General features: G+C 39.1%; 1 protein-coding gene across 9 annotated transcripts in view; it reads right to left on the bottom strand.

The window, feature by feature from the left end:
- LOC121871042 (heterogeneous nuclear ribonucleoprotein L-like) overlaps positions 1-21,022 on the bottom strand; it is a 278,283-nt gene extending 257,261 nt beyond the window's left edge. For 4 of the 9 annotated variants that reach the window (XM_042373112.1, XM_042373114.1, XM_042373115.1 and 1 more), the window contains exon 1: positions 20,874-21,011. In XM_042373112.1, the coding sequence (XP_042229046.1) occupies positions 20,874-20,942 (69 nt within the window). In that variant the 5' untranslated portion in view covers positions 20,943-21,011. Of the gene's footprint in view, positions 1-18,759; positions 19,011-20,873 lie in introns of those variants that run through there. The other 5 variants (XM_042373113.1, XM_042373116.1, XM_042373120.1 and 2 more) reach the window with 3 other exon arrangements.
- Between the last annotated feature and the right edge of the window lie 3,771 nt (positions 21,023-24,793).

Below are 24,793 nucleotides of genomic sequence, written 5' to 3'. Positions count from 1 at the left end.
TGCCATTTAAAATTATGCAACTGACGCAGAGCCTCGACCATCTCGGAAAACATATTAGCTTTATGCCTATTAAAAACAATATTTTGTCTCGTATTTGAAATCATGCTGCACCCACTTTCAACCACTGCAACCATGAAAAATGTCTCAAAATGTGTACAACAGGCAACGTTTGAAAGCGTTGGTCTCAACACCAGCCTCAGAGTAATCAAACCTGATGATGCACGTGAATCATACAAATTTTGTCACAGACGCAAAATTAAGAGTGCGAGCGAGTACCACCCCGAACAAACATTCCACCTCAACAGTATAGGGCGTGTGAGCGAGGAGCAGGAGGGTACAAATGATGAGTTCAAGTTAGAAAACAAGTTGAGACAACATCATGAGGGCACGTGGGCAGTAGTGAGCAACTTGGGCGTTGCCGGCCAGCCCAGAGCAGGGACGCTCCACCCTAACCGCTCTCACCAACTACGCCTCGCCCACCTACCCTTCCACTTCACCCGCAAATTGACCACACCCCCAGAGAAAACCACAGCAAGCCTCTCAAACCCCAAATACAATTAACCCTTAACTAAAATTCTACTTTAACATCAGCCTACACCAAAGGACAACATCACTACTTATTAACGGGGTTGGTCTAGAACGCCTTCCCTCCCTCCCCCATCCCTCGCCACCACCTTTATTCTCTGCCCAAGGGCCTGTTAGATAGCCGTCCCCAACTTTTTTCCACCCATTATCATTGCTTTGAGAGGGGCTACCGTGCACGCAAAAAATTTCACTTATAAGGAGTTCAGCGTCAGTTATCATACATTAAAACCTCCGCTAAACTAGACTACGTGCAACCATTTTATAAACCGACTAACTGCCAACTGTTCTACCGCTCGCGTGCATGGTATAGTGACGCCAAAACTATTCAACCAATCCTACACTTCCACTTAATTAATGGACAAATTTCATACCGCTTAGTCCAAGGGTGATCTACAAAGAGTTTAATAAATTATGTTAACAAGTCATACTTCGCTGGGAAACTGGTACGCGAAAATAAACGTTCACAAAATGGAGTATCTAACACCGCGCGTCCGGCCCAGTTCACCGCCCCCAAAACGCGTCCCTCCAGGGCCTCACAGCACGAACGTTAAACTCGTGCACCACCCACTTGTGACAGCCTCCACACTACGAAATGTAACATAACATTAACAATGTTTCAGAGGGACATGTTACCTACTAAAACATTATTACATTAAGCAATTTCACTCTTTAACAGTAGCGTGGGTGTAACAGCCTCTGCTCAAGACCTGAAACCAGTAAAACCATAGTTTGTCGTTCAAAACTTTCCTTGAATGTGAAACCCATCCTAAATAAATATTTGTTTTCGTGTTATATTTTTTCCTAAGTTCTAGAACATTTTCGGTGAAGGAGCGAGCAAGTGATACCATCGGCTGTGAGGATACATCATAACCTGGCAAATCCGCTGCAACTGGAGTAAGTCGAGTGAGACACCGGCAGGCTGAGCCGGGAGCCTGGGACGAGCCAAACATTACCAACCTTGGTCGAGACGGAACCCCAGATACTCCCTCATTTAACGAGGACCCAAGACACTCATTATACAGTTCTGCAACGGTGAACTAGGCAACGACACACCGATCCCAACGCCTGTATTTCATCATGAAGGACAAGCTTTCCAACTGATAAGTCTAGAGAATAAGACAAACAACGATAACCATAAATGACTAAGAGCTGGGACTGGCTAGGGTTGGGTTATGTATGCGAGGAGTCAAAGGGCTGGTGTGGTGGGAGGGAGGACGCTAGCTTACTCAGCAACCGGTCTCATCTGACAATTGCACCTCCACCCACCCCAGCTGCCCCCTCGTGTGGTTACTATGCACTAATATCGCCCCTCCCATTATTACAAATCCGTCTAACAACTTCAGGAGATAGATGAGAACAGTAGAAGCTGAAGGAAAGCCCCCCCCCCCCTCCAAGACCCTTCCTGGCCATTCTGCTAATCAGTCGTTCCTCACCATTTCCTCCCTCGGTACATCCTGAGATGCCAGTCTTCTTCCAGCAGTAACCAACGGTCCCAACCTGTCACTCTTAGGAACAGGTGTAGGGCACAGATGTAGAAAAAGGTAATCTCAAGGTGTAAACAGGTCCATATGGCAACAATAAGTAAACAAACCGTGTTCAATGTTGTAAGGAAAATCAATTAAACAAACTAGTCAAACTAAGAAATTTGTACACCTGCGCTTGAAGTGGTAGCCAGCTGGTTTACGACCTCGGTAAGCAATGCCGATCGGTATGGTCGTACCGGTTCCATGACAAAACCCCCAACGGGGTTGTCATTTATCAACACTAATCTAATCTAACCTAACCTAAACATTAAAGTGTTTTATTTTATATATGAGACTGGGGTTTTGTCCGTTGGGGTTTTATCCGGTCACCGGTCGTACCCACCATTAGCTGCCACCAAACTTCCCTTGTGAATCAACACGTTAAAATACAATAGCGTAGCATTAGTAAAAGTACAGTACGTTTGAAAACATGTAATCCAGTATAACAAGCCAACCTGCATTGAGGCCAAACCTGCTAGCAAACACTGATGGTAACGCATTGCCGACACTAAGTAATACCGATACATGTTACCCACACACAAATTAAATCACACCTTTAGAATTAAAACAAATAAACAGTCCTTTTATTACATCATTTGAATACAACAGTTCCCTATAATACCATGTGAAGGTTATGGGCTGTTAAGTCCCGTTACGAAATTCCGAACATCATAATGGAACCCAAGACCAAAGGAAAGGAACTCGGTAATAAACTCGCTAGTATTAAGAGCGTCGCGTGATCCTATCGTAAGGACCTGACCCCATTTAGCTGACTGAAGACGCTTCCTATTCTTGACAAACGTTCCCAGTAAATCCTCAAATGGTCCAAGCAGCAAGAATAAGGTTTGGTGGGGGTGAACGACTCTCGGGTTATGAGGTAGAGATGGGTGATTCGACTACGAGAATTTAGATACCCGGTACTCATACGAACGCCCATAAAGTTAAACGGGAGAGATGGGCGTTTAGTCTTGGGGAATCGAGGTACTTTTAATAACGGCCCTTCAGGTTTGGTATTGCATAACCCTATATGAACAACTTACAACGCTCCACATCATGTCAATAACTGAAGAACTCAAACCTTCAAAGTAAGTCCAAAAAAACAAGGTAACCCCAGCATCTTAATACAACATCCACTTCGCTCCCAGGTTGCTATCGACATCCAATATTCAAAGAAAGCTAGTTCAACTCTCTCTCTCTATATATATAATATATATATATATATATATATATATATATATATATATATATAACCAAGAATTTCCCCCATAATATATTGGGTGTAAATTGAAGATACGAGCAAGCAGGAGTCGTCATTGTTAATTTTTGTTCATGACCTTCATACATTTATTTTGAACCACTTCCCAGTTTTCCTAATGTTAACTAAGATCAGCTTAAGTGCCTTCAACCATCACCCCAATAAGTGATGGCGACCATCCCCAATCCTTCCCATTTCTAGAAACAGCTGATCGTCCCCCGGTGACCCCAATAACAACCCCCCACCCCGCCTCGTTCTGCACCCCATGCTAACAATATCGCTCCATCTTCCAAAGTCAAGTAAAAGTATTGTTTGTTCTTCTCGCCGAGAAATATCTGCACCTCTACAAACAGCAACATCAACTGCCACTTCTCTCCCAATGTTTACCTTTCACTATTTAGTAACTTGCATACAGCCCGACCAGATCAAATATTAAAATTAACATTCCCTCAATGTCAATCTCCACTATTCCTGGGTCCACTTTGTTGGCGTGGCTCTCCAGTCACCGCCGCCCCCTTCTCAAACACCGATAATCCCAACGGTAACCAAAGAGCGAGGCTACGGGAAGCCGTATTGATCGATCGTCCCTCAGAGTAACCAATCGATACGCCATTTTCGAGGCTGGCCGGGACCACGACTGAAGCATCCTACAATATTCAAGGTTACCCCAAACCAACTGCCAGCGATAACTGTTAACAAAACTGCCAGCGATAACGGTGTAGCAAGAAGTGACCATGCTTAATTGTCCCACGTTTAGTAATGTCAAGTAAAGGAAGATGCATAAGACAGCAAAGATATTTCACATCCCAAGACTTCAACACTACCGATCAATACATGGGAATTCCGTCCCAATGAACCAACGCTATAATCTCTCATAATTCGCCAGAACCTTAGGATGAATGTTATAAATTGTCGCTGTAATTTTTTGTCAACACCCCCAATGTTGCCTGGCCTGCAGTTCCTTTACTGAACAGCTACTTCACATGTACGTATCATAATCTCATGCAAAATAGAGCAGAGGCGAAAATCCTTAGTCATTTATTAATTTGCCGTGAATGGATAATTGACAAGAATGAATTTGGGAGGGTTTGTAAATTTGTTTCATTTGCTGTAAATTTGAAATAAAACTACCAGGATTAACAACTATTACCCGGCAACTAATATATCCACAAAATAGCTATGGCGGGTTTTCTGCCAGGAGACTGCGCTTCTGAGTCCGTGAGGTATAATTACAACAAAAACATGCCATTAACTTATGTCCTTAATGTTCTGCGGTAAACAACACATGATAAAGGCCAAATGAGAGAATGGTTACAACCAAATAAAAGTACAAACCGGGTAAAGTTACCAAGATATCATCAGACCCTAAAAATAATAGCGTGCATCTTACCACCACATTAATATCAACACACTTTAGATTGATACATTTTACTTTAGGTCCGCCACTATAGAACGGCAATCTAGAACTTCTGGAAACAAATCGACAGATCATCAGCCCTACAAGCCAGTCAAGCATTAACCACCTGGCCACCAATGCACGCCACCCTGGCATCAACGTAGAGGGGGTGCACGCAACAACACCATCAGGAACAACAAACCCACTGGTACACTTCCCTCACAAAGTGCTCCAAACATAACCTTCCTCTAGAAAGAACAAGGAGAGCATTTAATGCCGTTTACGGGCAAGAAGCGTGCATTAAATCCGTATTTCATAAGGACTACTTTACCCGGTTTCAACTAAAACAATCCTGAACTCAAACTCTTCGAAACAATTTCTTCAGCGGCAGAACCACGACCATCTTCCCACTACCAAGCACGAAATTATATTTAAAGTTTCCATCGCCGTTCGAACCATCAATTAATAATCCCACCAAAACTGCTGAGCTTGGCAGCTTGACCAGTTTGAAGTGGGGGGAGGGAGAACAGCAGTCCCCTCCCCCCAGCTGGCTAGGTGAACGCCTGGAAACAACTCTGCCTGTTCTGGTGCCACAAGAACACATGGATAATAATGCCGGAATCATTTAAGCGTTCAATTATGTAGTCACCAGGAACACCCTCATCCATTACTGATAATAAACGTCAACTACCGGCCACAACCATCATACTCGCGGCTGCTCCCTCCTTTCCAAACTCAAAAGCCAGTCCAGCTGGCACAACTAGAAAATTCGCAAGAAAAATTGATTTACAATGATTCCACAGACCAAATCGCAGGGTGAAATAATGGCGACTACATCGAGCTTTCTTTCAGTTACGTTACTGCTAACACCAGCCCGTGACAAGTTATGACTTGCTGTTTCCCATGCAGCTTTCTGCGTTACTTGTTTGAGCAAGTCAGTCACACGGCAAACCTTTTTTGGTGTGTACAAGTTTGCTGAGAGTATGAGATCTGCTTTGACTCGGGCGAATTTCTTTTGATTGCCATACTGTAAATTTTCATCTTTGTAAGTGGCACCCCACCTCATTTGTCCAGGTCATCCAAAAGAGCGAAAAATTCACAATAATCCTGAGGATATACGCATAGGAAGAGCATTCACATAACGCTGGCTGCGCCCCCACCCCACCCCCAAATACTTTGCCCGTGGCACCACGCCAGCAATCGTTATCGTGTTATCTCTAATACTCCCGCCACACTACCGTCAGGGTCGACACATCACCACCCTGCACTATCACGTGCACTTTTGTCTGCGGGTTTGTGTAGTACACGAAACTAGGTTATTAGGTTTAACGACTGGCATCGATCGACTTAACAGTTGTGGTCAAGGAAACGTTACGGAATAAGAACACTTATAGCTTGAAATTGCACCAATCCATTCTAAATTGTTCAATGCTTTTACAAATCGTTTATGACGTAACTGACACCCGAGACCACATTTTGTCCTTGATTAATTTTCGCTGTGAATAAGAGCCTCGGTTAACCACAAAAAAAGATAATTCAACTGACCCAGGAAATGAAAGAGCGAGTACAAGACGTTAAACCTGCATGCCGTTACTCTGTGAATGACAAATATGCCTCCGTGGCTCCCTGCCCAAAATGCAACCCGAGAAGCCCACACACACACATCTCAAGTTTACCCGAGAGTTGGTCGTGTGAGGACACCAGCCCTCCTGGCCTCATTAGGGGTGCCGTAAACATCCCGGTAAACGAAAGAAACTGATCGCAAAGACAAGTACTGTACTAATACTCCCAAACCCTTGAGTCTAGTTGTGCCTGTAAATGTTTAAAAAAAATACAAACCTTAAAATTCCCATGCAATCATAGTTGAGAAAAATATTGTATGGCGGACTGCTCAGAAGTATATACTGTACAATATTCGTAGCTCTAAGTTCATACAAAAAAGTAAATACCTAATACTTTTAACTAAAGGATGTGTTTGACGCTCGCCTCATGTTCCAGGAGTCAGTAATTCGATTCAGGTTCACCCAGCTGTAAATGGTTGTCTTTGGGGAAGTGAATGCGGTCGAATACAGCACCGGCCATGCTGCCTCCTACAGTATACTGTATCCGCACTGTCCCTAACTGGCAGTCATGCCTTTGGAAACCACTTTCTTTCACCAGTTTGGGAACAGACCGTCAAACTATCTGGAAACAGATCCCATTCATAGGCAGCTGTTCAATACAGCAAATGCAGAAGGCCTTCAAGTTTCTTTAACTAGTTACTTTTGTTAAATGGCCCACTCCCAATGTCACTAAATGTCATCTATGTCATCTGTGTTCATTTAATTTTCAGCTTTTGTCTATTTTCTCTCAAATTTATTTATTGTATGTATAATCTCTATATAAAGTATACACATAATGTATACACAGCATATATACAGTATACTGTACATTCACACATATACAGTATACTGTACATTCACACATATACAGTATACTGTAGTTACCAAATAGACACATTTCAGTGTACCCATTCACAAAAACGTGTACCATTCAGGTAACAGCCTTCAGTTATTACTCCTCTCCCTTAATCATAGATTAACACAATTCTAAGATACCCTGACAATAGAAAGTATTAACTACAACGTTGTGTGCAGAAAATAAAAATAAAATCTTTACAGTACAATACTTATTGCCACAGAAAAGCCTTTTACAGAACAATTCAAGTAAGGGAATTTATCACTGGCCTACCCAGACTCCAGGCTCAACTCAAAGCTTCAATCCCATTATTTAGTCCACCACAAAGTTTCCACAAAAGGCTTTTCCCACATACCGATTTACCCGAAGATCACCCTCAGAATTTACAATTGCAACCAGATTATACAGTATTAAAAATATATATGTACCCGATATGTATCAATGGGTTTCAAAGGCACATTAAATACCCTGCACAAAGCTATATTTTAAATCAAATAAAAATGAAACTGCTCCCAGTATTTAGTATTTTTTGTTGTTGTACAAAAGATATAAAAATAAATTATGAAATATATTAATGGGGAAAAAATTCAAATCAAGATGCAAAAGTTATGAATGAATGGTAAAAAATCTGCTTTCGATACATACTACGTATTATATTGTGAGCCTGTACAAAATGCATGGGAGACTAACACTGTACCAGTATCTCAATAAATTGTCAAAATTGCAGTAATTTACACTGATAGGTGAAGACCCAAATTGCAAAGGAAAATATACAAGCAGACAGAGCGACCAAAGTTACTACTGTACCAGCAATGTGCAGTTGACATAATTAGTACGTAATAATGTTTCTATGAAGTTTTGTCACTGCCATGTGTAACGCAACTAGGCCAATCTTCGGCAAATCAATGTGACAAGACAAAATTACACACTACATACACTATAACTCAATGAATACACCAAAAACACAGGAAGAATATTTCATGCAATTAAATAAATATACTAACAAACTTCTGTTGAAGCTAAATGTAGAGAAAGCATGCCTGTATGTACTTAGTTCAGTAACCCTAGCCCCCTTCCAAATGTCATTAAGTTCAAGTCATACAGAAACGGACCGTGCAGTAAAAGCTAATGGATAAAACCCAAGCATTTAACTCTCACTACCGACACGCGGCAAATGGACACCATTATGAATCAGGGTTGTGAATAATTAACCTTTCCCTGCTGCATTGTGCAAGTGGTGATCAGGGTGTGCAGGAGCCAAAACTTAGTTTCAAACATCAGCATGACCAAGTGTATGTGTGTGTATGTGTGTGTATGTGTGTGTGTGTGTGTGTGTAGCTGAAATTCTCTACAAAGTTGCACGTATATCGAGCAGTGGTCCTCCCCACCCTGCTATATGGCAGCGAGATATGGGTCAAATATATACAGGAGGCACCTCAAGGCACTTTATAGCTTTCACCAACATAGTCTACGTTACATCCTCTGAGTTTACTGGGAAGAAACGAGAACAAATGCCAGTATTCTCGCTGACACCAACTGGAGGAGCATCAAGGCTACCATTATCCATGAACTACTACATTGGATTGGTCATGTTACCCGCATGGACGACAGTAGACTGCCAAAGCAGCTACTTCAGTCACCTAACGAATGGAAAACGTAATGCTGACGGACAACAGAAAAGGTATGAGGATAGTCTCAAGATAAACCTTAAAAAAAATGCGAAAATGACCCCCTCAACTGGGAGACTATCATTCCACATCGTAACGCTTACCCTCCACACGTGCCACATCTTCTAGACAACCCTGCTGGTCCCGTATCAGCGTCTCGAATCACCTCAGGCCTTACCAACGAAGGTGACATCCTAAATAACTCATATCATTGTATCATACTTGATTCTGAGTGACAGCAGTGTGTGTTCAAAGAACAGTTTAATAACATGGAACCCATAGTAAGGAAATCAGGTCCTATTATTTCATAATTAACTATGGAACCAAACTATAATTGAGTCCCTCCCCCTCTTTAATTGATCAGGTTTTAGTTGCAAATCCCATTGGCCGAGACAATTGTCACGAACCAGTCTCAATACAACAAAGGTAAAAAAATACCGTTCTACAGTGAAAACCCATCCGAATATGTCCCACTACTGGCCTCCCAAAAGTAACTGCATCTCTCACCCCTGTGCTATCAAATTTTACACAAATGGAGAAGCCAATCAATAAGGTACATCTCTGGCCCAATCAATTGTAAAACCTCCTCACAAGATAATACACTAACTCATAAGAAGTAGCAACCCCAGGAAATTTTAATAAAAAATAAATAAAATTATTACCTTGTCGAGTATAAAAACCGGTGGAGGAATTACAACATCCACGCTTGGGTGTTTCCAATGTTTTAGCCTCGAACATGAATCTCTATTGATGCAGGCATTAACCAAGATGCCGCCATGACTTTATTAGTGGAATGCCAAGACAAATTACAGACATTAACGTTCTTTTAAATAAACACGAAAAAATGGTAGCAACCTGGAATCCTGTCATCTTATTTCTAAACATGCAGACAAAACACATCTAAGACATTAATGCTTCAGTTAAACTAAAAACCTGCATTACCAGTACCAATACTTATCATATTAGTAACACGATTTGCAGCAATTTTGGGGATTGCAAGCTCAATGATTTTACCTCCGTAACATTTCACACCTATTAAATACCTGCAGTGATGTTGATTTATTGCAGAAAAAAATCAAACTTGACCTATCTTTCCTAGGATGATTTACATTATTCTAGTTTAGGTTGGTTATGGTGTTATTTTGTCATTTTACGTTATCGCCACAACAGGAAAAGGAACATGAATATAGCGTTAGTATGCAGAGACCGTAATTATTCTTAAAATTTAAGGAAAACCCAAAGTAAAAAAGTTGCAATTTCTTTCTTTATATTCAAAAAGCAAAAAAGTTTTCTTCAGCATTATCTTATATCTGCTCCTTTTCATTACACCAACATACATCCTCCAACAGTAAACCAACCAGCATTCAAAGATAAGGTCAACTATATCTCCTCTTCCTCTACCTGGAATAGTCATATTTAAAATTGTAGCCATTTTGTAAAATGTCATGGAATTAGTGTGATTTTGGATTCCATCCTTGCACATGAGACTTTAGTGACAAGTAAAAACCTGTTTTTTTATATTTATTTATATATATATATATATATATATATATATATATATATATATATATATATATATATATATATATATATATATATATATATATATATATATATATATATATAATCTTATTTCAAATCAAGTTGTCAACCATCCTTCATAAGTCATTCTTCACAAAGCAGTACAAATTTTCATGGGGCTTCATGACCATCAGAAAGCTTGTGATAACTTTCACAAGCACCAGACAGAGATAACACATCAGACTATTAAGAACCAGCTTAGGGTATTTCCCATGACCTACCTTGAACCAGACAACAAACCATATAGTTTGTGATAATTAATATTAAAATATGACAAAAAAAATACTGTACAGTACATAAAAAAAACCAAGCTCAATGTGATGAACCAATAACACGTCATACTAGCCTAAACCAGCCAACTGTCACTTTTGAATTGTTATAACCATGCATTAAGATCATACACTTCTCAAAAGATAAGTCCGATACAATCTGAAGTGATAAGAACCGAAGGCCACTTAAAACTAGGCTAAAGTAAGTGAGGAAGATCTTGTGTAAAAGTTCCTAGCCCCTTCTGAAGGCCACTTCAAAATTTCTATAAGCTAGTTATTATCACTTGCCTAGAATGATATTTTTCAAATACATCTTGCAATTCTATTTATTTACATTATCAAAATACTCTGAAAACCAGAAAACAGTAGTTACTGTACTAAATAAATACAAAAAAGATACAATACAATCCCAAGAAGTGAAGACTATTGGTCGTCCCAAAGACCTGACAGCCCATTTGAAGCAGTGCAGATTGTGAACACTGAAGACTAGGCTTTTCTTTCAATACACAAATGGTAATATGCCTAGCTCTGCACTTGACCCCTTTCACTTCCCCAGATGAAAAGTTGGATACCCATTCAGCATTCACTGCTGGGGTTAATTGGGAGCTAAGGTCAACCCCATGACCATGAAGCAAAGTATCCCCTGAGCTGCCACATGCCAAGAACAAGACCACACCACCATAATATTTGCCCAAGACTTCCTTTTTATTACACGTTGCCTAAACTCACACAAAATTACCTGGCCACGATCACTAATCTCATATACAGTACTTGTAATAAATACCTGCACCATACTTTTAATCTTCAATGTACTCCACTATACTACCAATAAGAACTTCATGTAGGTTTTAGACACACCAACTCAAAAAGGTTTCTTAAAAAATGCATCCCTTATAATATAAGACATGCAAGTTTGAATGGTCACAGAAACATTCAACTACAAAGATGGGATTAATTACAGTGAAACTACCCACCACATACAGTACATAATCTCCAAGGTTAGTTGGATGCTCTGGCCAAGGTACCTATCAGTGAAAATTTTGAAGAACTAGTAACATAAGATACTGTATACATTATATAGGTCATCTCCAAAACAATATATTATAACCCTGCCACCAAACCTCCATTTCATGCTGTATTGAACATTAACAAAAGCTCCAGGGTGGTTGTGATGTCTCATGTAAACACCACACCATCTCAGCTAAGTCCTGTACTGGATACTTGACTAAGTTAAAGCACTAAAGTATTGATTGATTGTCCAAATAACGGTATGATACATTGGTGTCGTAACAATTCAAGTCACATGACATATTTCATTTAAGGTTTCTACTTAAAAATAATATAAACTGTATGCTATACAGTACAGTACATAAAATACACACATTTATTAACTACAGCATATAAGCACTTAATACGCTTACACATGCACCAAAGTAAATTTTTGCACTTAAATGTAATTACTGTATCCTGTTATTCTAGTTGTGAAGCTGTAAAACAATTTATGTGCCAAGGTACTAAGTTCAAGTTTTCTGATGATTTTGGCCAATAATTCATAAACTACTTACAGTACAATAATTATAATAGGGGAACAGAGAGGTACCGACACTAATTCTGGTACAGGGCAAAATTCAGTTTTGGCTGCATATGCTTCTTGATCAAAACTACTAGTACTACTACACTCCTCACTCAGAATCCATTTCAAATTATGATTGGCAATTTGTGAAATAGCAAAATATGATTTTAGCAAAAACAAACCACTGACCTAAAAATACTTCAATAGTGACCAGTAGCTCATTTCTGCCAGAATTATTTTGTCTATCAACTCACTGAATGTGCCGAGGCCATAAATGTACAATACAATTGCCTCGTGAGATGGATTCTCCTAAAAGGCATATTTTAAGTTAAGCAACTTGTGTACACAAGTTGCTTAACTTAAAATATGCCGCTAATACTGAACATATGGTATTGTATATTCATGAATACTAATGATTTCAATGGAAAGCGACTAAAAAATTGAAGAATTACAGCAAATTCTAAAATCGTGTTAGGTGTGCAAGAAAACAAAGATACAGTCCTTACAAGATCCTGTGAACAACAAATTTGCTAGAGGAATCTAGATTGGATTTTAAGTTGGGGTATATCTAAACTGATGATACCAGTAATTCATGTATTCATGACTCATGCTTCTAGGTGTGGAGTTGTATACTGAAAGCTGTTTCAATCTACAGTGAAGCAAGTGAAATACTGGATAGCTATGAAATCACTGAACAACAGTAGCTCCTAATGATTTGACGAGGCAAGTAAGAGACAAAGGGTGATAAGGATGACAAAAGGGCAGCGTGTAAGGACAATATTAGGTGTAAGGGCAATGTCATAAGTCAATGATAGATTGCCAGCAAAGACTAGCCAGTTTTCCAAAACTGCTTCAACAATTTGATGAGCAATGGATTAATAATTAAATTTTCTCCAGAACTTTCAGCAGTCAATCTGAGTATACTTTAACATTGTAGGGATGATTATGGAATTATTCACAGCTCATATGTGCCAGTACAGTATGTGGGCAAATAAGAGAAATGTTGCTGAACACTTCGAGTTGTACAGTGCACTCGAGTACACTAGAAGATAAATGGGGGGGAGGGGGATTTCATTCCCACACTCTTAAAAATCAGCCTCTTATATTTTTAACAACTGTATGTAGTTCCAAAATAAACTATACATTATTTTTTTAAACATCCTTTGGCAAAAGTTCTACAGTAACCCAATTTTTCTCCAGGAGTGTCATCTTTAACATGCCTTATACAAATATTATGCTGCTCCTCAAATTCTATCCAAAAAGTCCCAAAAGATATTGTAAACAATTATACACACACAGCTGCTCCCCGACTTACGACGGGGTAAGGGACCCTAATCCAGGTCGTAAGTCGAAATGGTCTTAAGTCGCAAATGCGTAAATAATACAGAAAATCTAAAATGGGTGTCTTTTTCTTCTCAGCACCACAAAACTCACACTTTTAAGCTTGCCAACCATTTTAAAGTGAATTAAAAAAGAAAATTTTGTCAGTACACAGCGCAATCACTGGCGTTTGGGACTCGAAAATACGTAATTTGACAAAATTTTGGTACGACCGAGACGGTCGTAAGTCGGGGAGGAGCTGTATATGCAAGTAAATCACTGTAGGTGCGCATGATCCAAGTATATGCTGATAACCACAAGGAAACAAGATGTGAATTACAAGAAAGCGCTTGGGAACTTCTTGTTTCCTTGTGGTTATCTGCCTCATTTACACACAATTGCTTGGTCTCAATTGTTTCTCTTATTATTGACAACACAACATACATATAATGTTTCTCACTTTTGATTTTTTTTTACATATAACATTTCTCACTTTTTATTTTTGTATTTCTTTATGGTTCTTTGTTATTATTACTGTAATGTATTATAATTTTTATTTTGTTTTATTTTCAATTTTGTATTTTTTTATTATAATTTTATTTTCTATGAATTATTATTATTATTATTATTATTATTATTATTATTAATAATATTATTATTACATTTTCGCCCCCCAGGCCCCGATGTGGGTCAGTGACCTGTGCCCGGGTGGGCTAATCCCCATAAAAAAAAAGCTAATCAGTTAATCTTTGACTAAAACCATCACTGAACTATGATTTTAACAGGAGTGATCGTGGCTAATCATTTTTTTTTTGGTGCCACTAATTCCAGAAATTATCTAAACTCCCAAACCTGCTACATATAGAACCAACCAAAGAACCCTCCCTAACCTTACCTATCTTTCCAGGCAGGGGACATATTAAACAGAAAGTACCTATTGTTATCTGGTACCAATGAAGGCAACTTTGTTGTAGTCATGGTGTAATTTTACACTTTTAGTGGACATTAGAGTAGGCTGGAACCGAGCAGGTTGGTTGTAAACTGACAACACGCAGCGACTTGGCAAATTTTTGGAGGAGTATTTACGGAAAATAATTCAACTTTCGACATTACAGTACCTCCAAAATAATGACTACCCATGAATGTTGAAAGGTAACCTAACCTATGTATATCTAAAGCCCAAATAGCAAAATATTCATTCTTTCTATATATACTGGCGGAAATACGAACGTCAGTAAATCCAATCTTAGCCAAAATCACCCCTGAACCATGTTTTATCATACATTATGTACAACAAACCAGTGTAATGTTAAATTTAAACACATCACTGTGTTTCACTCCTACTAAAATCAACTCAAGTTTAGAGATGGATTTTGTACAATACAGTCCTATATATTTACTAAAACACAGCAAGCCCAATAGCCACAGCATACAGTACAGTACTTGCAGTTTCACTGGTATAATGTTACGTCTCATTACCCTCTTTTCAGTAATTCCTTCGAAAAATTATGCATGCAAATATAATTCTATACAGTGGTCCCTCGGTTAACGAAAATTTAGTTAACGAATTACCTTCCATAAAAATATTCAATTCGGTTAACAAAAAAAAATTCGGTTAACAAATTCCTTACGAATTCCTCTCAACATGTTTTCGCTTGCTCACCAACTGGAATATTAGTCCGCCAATACAGGAATCGGTTCTAGGGCTTAAATTCGTTCCCATTTGAGTAAATATCAAGAATGTTGTACTATTTAATAATTTTCCAAGTTTTGTATTAAATTTTTTGTCATTTTAACAATTATTTACCATAATTGAATTACAGGAAATTAGTTTATAGTGCACCAAACAGGCATCAGTTTGTATCTCTGGTCAGTAGAGGTTACATCTTGCTTGAGACTCTTGAACACAAACTATTTTTACCTTTTTACAGTACAATTATTGGTCATTCTGAAATTTATTTTACATATTGACAATATATAGTGCAGTGCAGTGTTGATTTAAAGAAAATAATCTTGAATTACACCTAGTGAACTTAAAATTTTATGGGTGAATTCTCTTCCACCCCCACTTCCTTCTCTTCTCCCTTCTCCTCCACCCCCACTTCTAATTCTCATCATCATCAACCAGAAGCCTTCTACATACACGCCTCAAAGTAAGTGTACTTCACTGCATTTATTTTTACCTGTATGTAATTTTTGGTGAGCTGGAACCAATTACCCAAAATCCCATTGAAACAATGGGTTTCGGTTAACAAACGACCTTCTGGAATGAATTGTATTCATTAACCGAGGGACCACTGTACTAGAGTATAAAAATATATTTATCTCCAAACACCAAAATACTTCAATATTAAAAAAAAATCAATTTAGGATAGTTGCCAGGTTTCGAATTCCATTGTTTTATTGTTTCTTCTATGACACTTTCTGCACTGACGAGAAATAACAGAGGTACTGTATTGTTAAAACAAATACCTGTACATCCCCGAGGAGCTTTGTTCTCGGCAATAGGCAAACAATGAACTGAGGAAAATGATGCATTATGGGAAAAGCAGGGCCCGTTCATATTATGGTTTTATGGTTAGGCCTTTCCCTCATCCCTATCATGGGGGAACTGTAATCGAAAATGGGCGGTTAGCACCAGAAACAAGGGTCAGATTCATTCGAATCACAAGACCCATAGGAAACACCTTTTTTTAAATAAAGGCAAATCTAAACCTGGCTACTACCATAAATTGACCCAAAAATTTTACCAATGCATTATTTTAAAGCATGTGATGCCTTACAAATACGACACTGAGCAAAAAAGGAATCAGGGATAATTATAAAAGGTTTAATATTGACTTCCTAATCTATCCCAGCATATACAGTAGTAGTTTTCTTGATTACATCCCACTTGGACAATTGTCTGTTTTATGAGATTTAACATAACCTAACCTGATCATTCTCTAAGTCAGAATTGTCCAAGTGGGACGACACCATTTTCTTATACAGGGGGTCCCTGGGTTACGAACGGGTTCCGTTCCTGAGGACGTTAAGTTGGATTTGTACCCAAGTCGGAACACGTGTACTGTATGTGCATACCGTACTTACAGAACTACAGTGAGTTCTGCTATAACGCGTGTTTTGATAACGCGAATTTGCTCTAACGCAATTTATGAATTAGGAACGATATTTGTATAACGCGAACGCTTGTTTGCTATAACGCGATTTTTGCTTACTATTTCTCCAATTTTGTGGTATTAATTGTGAATATGGTAAAGAAGAATAATTCCAAGAAGCGTTCTGGTGATAGAATTCCCGGTGATGATCGTAAAAGAAAGGATATAACACTTGAAGAGAAGCTCGATGTTATCAACCTCAAAATCACCCTTCTCCCCCATCAAGTTACATTCATATTTTTTCAAGGTAAAGTGTTACATTTACTGTATGATTTCATTATTAGATATGAATGTAACATTTATTTAGACTTGTGCTATCCTTTGTCTTAGGCTAACTACTAAATTTTTTCGATTTCGAGTAATCTGCACCTAACCCTATTTTCTCCATAAGCCCTGTTATTTCTATTACGCGATTTCCTATAACACGATATTTTACAAGAACACAATTATCGCGTTATAGCAGAACTACCTGTATGTTTAAAATCCCATTATATCATAGCCTGTCCTTATATACATCTAAAATCACTAAATTTAAGCCAAAAGAAATAGAATGACAAAATACAGTAAATGAAAATAAGTCATTAGGTAAATAAAATACTATAAATTTCAAGTTTAACCCCATTCATATCGGCAGGCGTTCATAACTCGGGGACCCCCTGCATGGGTATATGAAATATTATACAATACCGTACTCAGATGGGTAAGGAAAGTTGAAAATACTGTACTGTACTACATTCACAGAGCAAAACAATACGGAAACTACCCTACCAAGTGGCCTAGATATCAAGACACTCACCAATCAAAAACACTTCCAGTTAAAGGAGTGCTAATAAAATAACCAGTCATATTGATGTAATGACTGAAATATTGAGAATACAATTTCCTACAATGCAAATGTATGAAGCAATACATAACTTTCCTTGCATGGTAATACCTGTATATATCTAAATGAACAAACAAGTGATTTACAAGACTGGTTGTACTTCACAACCACTGAAACAGACCTGCAAAGATCCTTTTTTAAAACTGATTACCAGGACATAATTCCTAAATATATAATCAACCCAACTGTAAAGGGGATTATTGTCATGTTGAGCATAAAGCCTCACATGCTAATACTCTTTAACATTAGCAACATACCGTACTTCAAACTATCATTACCATCAAACACAGCAAGATCAATTAATTTATTAAATTAACAGAGAGAAAGAATAAACTCGAGATGGTGTGGAGTTGACTGACATGATCTACAAATTTCTGCATATGTGAATCACAAAAAGGCTAAGAACTTTGAAATCTGATAAAATATGGGCACCACAGGACTCAAGTGATTTTTGTTTAAAGAATATTATGATCTGAATGTCCAGTACAAGCACAGTACTTAGTTTCCATGTCTCTGAAAGAACAATTTTTCTACTCTAGTCTCTCAAGAGGTTTGCCGAAAGTAGGCCATCACCGCTGTCCTTCGGCAAACTAAAACAAACCATCAATGAACTATATACAGCAGTTTGTTTTGGAAGCAACATACCACTGAGTACAGTACTAAAGTCAAAATTACATTTGTTCCTGCTAAATCCTGAGTTAGGTGATAATTTATTTAAGTTTGCCAAAACAAGTACTGGAGAGGCATTGACCCACATTGGTGAAAACAATGTTTATTTATCAGTTCCAAAATCAGATCAGTACACTAGAAATATACACATGAAAAATATGTTCCATAAACAAAATCACAAAAGCTGCAAATTTGGCAGTGCCCTTGTTCTTGACATTTACCAAAAGTTATTGCTAATTAAACTATTACAAGCTAATCTTCACATTTTGCAAACCAGGACAGCTTTCACAAACTTCCTGGCAGGTCATGTTGGGCATTGTCTAGGTCGTTGTTGAGTGGCAGACGTCCTCTCCCTACCCACTGTGTAGGGAGAGGAAGAGCCAGCACCATAGCAAGAAAGAACAGCATAAAATTGTCACCTACCTTCCCGTAGCCTGACAACTGGCGTCGGGGGAACAAGCGGGTAGCGTGTTAGGGAACAAGGGCTACTTGCCTCACAAGGCTGCCCAACTGGATAGTAAAGGGTTATGTCACGGGAAGGTGGATGGGCATCCGAGGGTGATGGCGGGATGAGTAAGGGTAGGTTAACGGGTTGTGGAGTGCTGAAGTCGTGTTCCTACAGGTGTCTGTACACCTCAGGAATGATATGATCTGATCAGTATCTCTGAACAAGTGTTCCTGCAAGTAGAGGGTAAGAGCTATCTTCCTGAAAAAATACTTCAACCAGTGATGGAAACACAATCTGCCTGTTTAGGTATACATATACGTTCAGCTTCAAAAAATGCTGGTTAACAACAGGTGACAAGCAGAGAACTGTGGTCCCGTCACGGCTGCACGAAAACCAGCCAGGTGTAGACGTGGTGCGGATGTGGGTGTATGAGGATACAGCAGGTTCTGGGTGATATAGGTGAGGGTAGTGAGGGACATCTGGGTGTGCTGAGACATTGGTTAGTCATGTACACGAGAAAATTTTTTGTAACATGTAAATATATATAAAAAACATGGACGTGGTGAGCAAGTGTGGGTGTCCCTATGCTGTGCCCCGATGGGTCCGCTTGTTGCACTGTAGTGTCCAGACAGTAACTGTTGGCGTGTTTCTGTTATACAAGGTTAAAATATGAAAAAAGATTATGTATATACCTTTCAGTACATATCCCTGATATAGCTCTAATATGAAGGGAATCTAGTGAGAAGAGACTAAATTGAAACATGCAAATTAAGCATACAAAGCCAGGTATGTATGTTCATCATTCTTACAATTAAATTTAGAAAAATAATAATAAATATCCCAACTTGTCTGGTGTGTGGCTGGTGGTCTTCGACCTTTCCTAGTGAACAAAGAATATTGAAGATGTGAACACTTATATACACCTCCTGTCTGCGTCAGTTTGGAAAGCAAAACCTTCAGAGACCCTTCAACAAGTTTGTAAACTTTGATTCATGTAAAGCAGACTGTGAGCGTGGCGAGGCACTGTAATAAGTACTGAACCAACGTGATATGTGCGTGTTATGTGGCCTTGCATCCTGTGTAATGCTAATATATTGTAGGGGATGGCTAGGCGTAGCTGGAATCAGCCATGAATAATGCTGGTCCCCGCCTAACAGGATGTACAAGTCATTATATCTGTCGCGCGCTACGCCGCGCTATTTGTAATGTTTTAATGCTTCATCTATCTGATCTTAACACTAACGAATCTTGACAATGGTGCGTAGTGGAGCGTGCGCGGGAAAGGGGATGTGTGAGTTGGCGAGGCGGTGTGAACACCCTCATGATAATGTCCTGACCAGGGAGGCCCTACCGGCATGACTCACGCTGTCATGGTGGCGCACACGAAGGCATGAGGAAAGGGGGGGGGATTACAACTGACATGGGGAAGTTACTTTTTCCCAGTGCATGCAAGGGTGATTAAACTTTGGGGTAGGAATTGTTATTTTTGGGTGTTACTGTAGCGTTAAAATGAGCGGTGTGATAGAACCCCGTTACAGGATGTGGCTACCCCAAGGTCAGCTTTTTTAGTGGGAGATCAGTGTTAAACGAGTCTAGTTCTAGGAACAATGGGAGCAAATGAGCCTAGCGTGTGAAAGCACATTGAGGCCGTATGGTACTGTTCAGTGTCAATTTAATTAATACTGTGGTGGAAGACCGTGGGGAATGTGTTTTTTATTTATTTATTTGGATAATTGTGAGAATGGTGGAGAGATGTGGTGGGCGCGCGGGGCTTGCTAGGCCGACGCCGCCACTACCACGCCGCTCACCCCCACACTTTGTTCCCACGTGGTTCTGCTGGTGCGGGGAGTCCCACATTCACTGGTACAGCTATTCTTCCTCCTCGGCCCATAACACTCACAAAACAGGGAGATCTAGGGAGCTGGGCGAGCCTCATAAAGCCACGGGGCGGGACTAGTCCGCCACAAACTATCTTCACTAACAACGGCCGCTGTCGCCACACTCTCCGGTCGCCGAGAACATCGCCTTAAAAGCACTTCACTGGCGCACCCACACTAACTTATCCACATTAAACAGCGCCACTGCTTACCTTTTGCCCCACAGATTCACCATCTGTGCGCATACGCTTGTTAAAGGGACCGTCACCGTTAAACGCCATTTTGAAACTGAGTCGCGCACGTCTCTAACGGTCTCTTCGCACTGCAGACAAGCTACTGCGTCGCTTGGTGGCGCCGCGGACCCTCCACCACATCTTCACATTGTTGGAACATTTAGTTATATTGTTGCAACATTTTAAATAAAAAATGTAAAAGATATATCAGAAAAACATAATTTATTGTCTTTTAAATATAATTAAAGAGAAATCTTTTTTGTAAATAAAAACAAAACCTCTAAAACAATCTTTGTAAAGCTATATGCTCTCCACAGAAAACGGGTGTAAACAGAGCAGACGACAGCTGCCGGGCCGCGGACGGTCGAAAGACTAAAAATTACAAGCTAAACAACACGGCGAAATTTGGCTTTATAAATAGGTTCAACATTAGTTCGCTACGGTTTTCACATAGACTTTACTACTCGTGTATAATATTGAATTCTAATTGTTCGTCATTGAGATTGATCAGTAGCAATTATTGTCGTCTATAATTCATTTTGGGCAACTTGATGGAATGTTGTCCAATAGTATCTAAGCTTGTGTTTATCTCCCATTGTTTATCAATATACTGTATATCGATTTGGAATAAGATAAATATGTTCCTCTCACATTTAAGATACGGTTATAAGTATATATAACTACAGTAATCATTCCTTTGTTTCTCTTAAAGAGGCAATAGGTAACATTCATGTCAAACATTTGAGTATTATGAGTGTACGTCCAAGTCGCAGTTCACAATATACACATATCACATACATAAATAAACGCACTGAAGCACATGAATGTGTATTCACAAAGAAATCAATACATCTGTATATTCAGTGTACGGAACTACAACCACTTATCTCACTTATCTTTGTTAGCAAAATCAGTCAATTTCTACTTACAGAATCATTATTTAAGCGTTGAAACATGCGTTACATGCAGGTACGCCTGTTCAAATATGTACTCTATTTATATAACTATATTCACACAGCAAACACGAATAAAGGCGCGCAAATTTTCACTCATTTATGTGCCAAACATTACTTTACGGTCAGTTATGTGAGTAATTCCATATTTGGATTTGAATTCAATGTCCATCGCGCATTTGAAGCTCAGCCGTGAACTGCCGGTGTTCTCCGTAATATACAGTACTGTACAGTATATGAATTTATTCAGCACCTCACCCCCCCCCCTCTCTCTCTCTCTCTCTCTTTCCAACACATACCCCTGGCATTTCTCTCTCCCTCTTACATATCTTTTTGTATCACTTTCTCTTTTTGCCCATTCACCTTACCTTATATCTATTCCTCCTTTCCCCTCATATCTTCTTTTCTCTTGCTTTTCCCCCTATAACTCTTCGATTTTCTCCCTCTTACCGTCTTTCTTTCCTTGTAGTTCATCTCTCTAATATCCATCCACCTCTTTCGCTTTTCTTCCATGGCTGTTTCCCAGCTGCATATATGTCCTTCCTCTTATATTTCTCTTTTCCTTTAACGATCGTTCTTCCCAAGCTTCCCCCACCCTGCCTGACACAATGCTCGTCACATTTTGTTAGCATCTACTCACTGACTTTAAGGCTGCTCAAGATATGATTTTCTGTTTTACGACATTCATTGTTTCTCAATGTGTATACATGATATATTTGTATATAAGGTTAACATGTATGTGCGTATGTATGTATGTATGTGAATTACACGAAAGCGCTTGGGAACTTCGTGTTTTCTTCTTTCCTTGTGGTTATCAGCATATACCTAGATCACGCGCACCTACAGTGATTTACTTGCATATACAGAAAATATATTAAATGCGCATACGTTAGGAAGTATTACATGTATGGTACCAAAGTCTAATTTTGACTTTGTATGGTACATTATAAATATATTAGTGATGACCATGTGCACATTACAGTATCTATTTTAAGGCTCTGTAGCAGAAATGTGAGTCAGCCGGATGTGCAGCACATCCGAATGGAGAGGTAGAAACTTGGTTAAATTCAATAGTAATAAAACTCAGTATTTACCATTTAAACTTTCTAAATTAGAAGATCTCCCACCAATTACATTTCAGGACGCTGTCATTCTGCCAAATTCTAAAATAGATATGCTGGGCCTCACCATTTCCTCTAATACAGTGGTTCTCAACCTTGTTTGCCCCATGCACCCCTTTCACCATATGTCAGAATGTCAATCCCCCCTCCTTTCCAAGATTGTCTGCCTCAAAAAGTGCATTCCAAATAATATGAATATAATACTGAAAATCCTTTATTTTTTCCATATTAGTACATATACATTTACAATTTTACATGGATTATTTTTATAGTGGAGTTTTACAAATTAAATGCCAATTGAAAATGTTGATGGATTTATAAAACTTGAATAAAAGTAAAATAGTTTTTTTTTTATTTATAATGAATTACTTAACAGACCAAACTGAAGCATAATGCAATAAACAAAAAGTTCAATAGAATACCAGGATATTGTAAATTTGAATTAATTTTATTCAGATGAAGATTACAGTCAATGAGAAACCTGTGATTGTTTTTTCTTCGCCAATTCTGGGATACGCGGAGGAGTGCTTGAAAGGGCACAACGCAGGTCATTTTCTACCTCTAATCTACTACGTTGCTTCGTTTTAATTTGCAACAGAGTTGAAAAGCCTGACTCACAAAGATATGTCGACACAAACGGAAGCAATGCACGGATAGCTCTTTCTGCCATTTTTGGGTAGGAATCGCACATCAAGGGCCAAAATTCTGTGATTGATTTCTCATCGAACATATCTCTTGCTCCCGAATCAGTTCCCCCCCCCCTGAAAACCTGAATTCCCCCCTGGTTGAGAACCCCTGCTCTAATAGGTCATGGAAGCCACACATCCTCAACATTGCTAAAGCTGCCTCCCGAAAGTTGGGAATGCTGTACAGATGCCATAGCTACTTCACTCCTGAGCAGTTACTTCCAGTATATAAGGGATTAATTCGTCCTAGCTTTGAGTACTGCTCATATTTGGGATGGCTTTTCTTCTGTCCAACTGTTAGATAGGGTGGAATCAAAGGCATTAAGTCTTATTAACTTTCCTCCTTTAATTGACAATCTTTCTTCCCTTGCTCTTCGCCTCAATGTTGCTTCACTCTCTCTCTCTCTTACAGGTACTTTAACGGGCAATGTTCGGTGGATTTGGCATCCTGTGTACCGCAGGCAAGGCCGTGGGCTTGTAACACACGTCTTGCCCGCGGTGCCCACCGTTTCTCTGTGAATGTCGGTCACACTAGAATAACCCGTTATAGCTCACCCTTCTTTCCTCACACAGCCAAACTATGGAATGCTCTGCCTTTTTCTGTGTTTCCATACTCATACAATCTGTCTCACTTTAAAAAGCTGGTTTCCCGGCATCTTCGTGGTGTAGATTAATATAATAACCTTTTCCTTTTCTATTTTTAATTTCTTTATATTCTTATTTTTTCGCCCCCTAGGATAACGGTCGTTCTACCTGTGCCCGGGTGGGCTAATTCCCGTAAGAAGAAAATTAAAAACAAAAAACAATCCGCAGCAAATATTTTTAGGTTTCTGGGAGTTTGGATGGTTCACTGATAAATGAAACTGTCTTCCTTAAAATGTTTTATATTGCTGGGGCTTGTTTGTCTCCCAGTTTTATTTATTAATTAATTTATCCATTTACTCAGCTATATTTGTTTTATTTGTGATTTGCATTTTAATTATCTAATTATTCATAAACCCATAAGTTACATTTTTTCATGCATGGCAAAGGCAACGAGCTGTCCATTTAAACGCTCACTTCATGATAAAGTGGCGCCCGTTGCTCCCGAAGGTTTGGGTCAGTGTAGAACTGTTGATACAGTGCACTGTACACTAAAC

Source organism: Homarus americanus, unplaced genomic scaffold (assembly GCF_018991925.1).
Source record: "Homarus americanus isolate GMGI-L3 unplaced genomic scaffold, GMGI_Hamer_2.0 scaffold52512, whole genome shotgun sequence".
NCBI classification, from domain to species: Eukaryota; Metazoa; Arthropoda; class Malacostraca; order Decapoda; family Nephropidae; genus Homarus; species Homarus americanus.
Note: the sequence above shows the minus strand (reverse complement) of the source record. Positions and strands in the feature narration are given on the sequence as shown.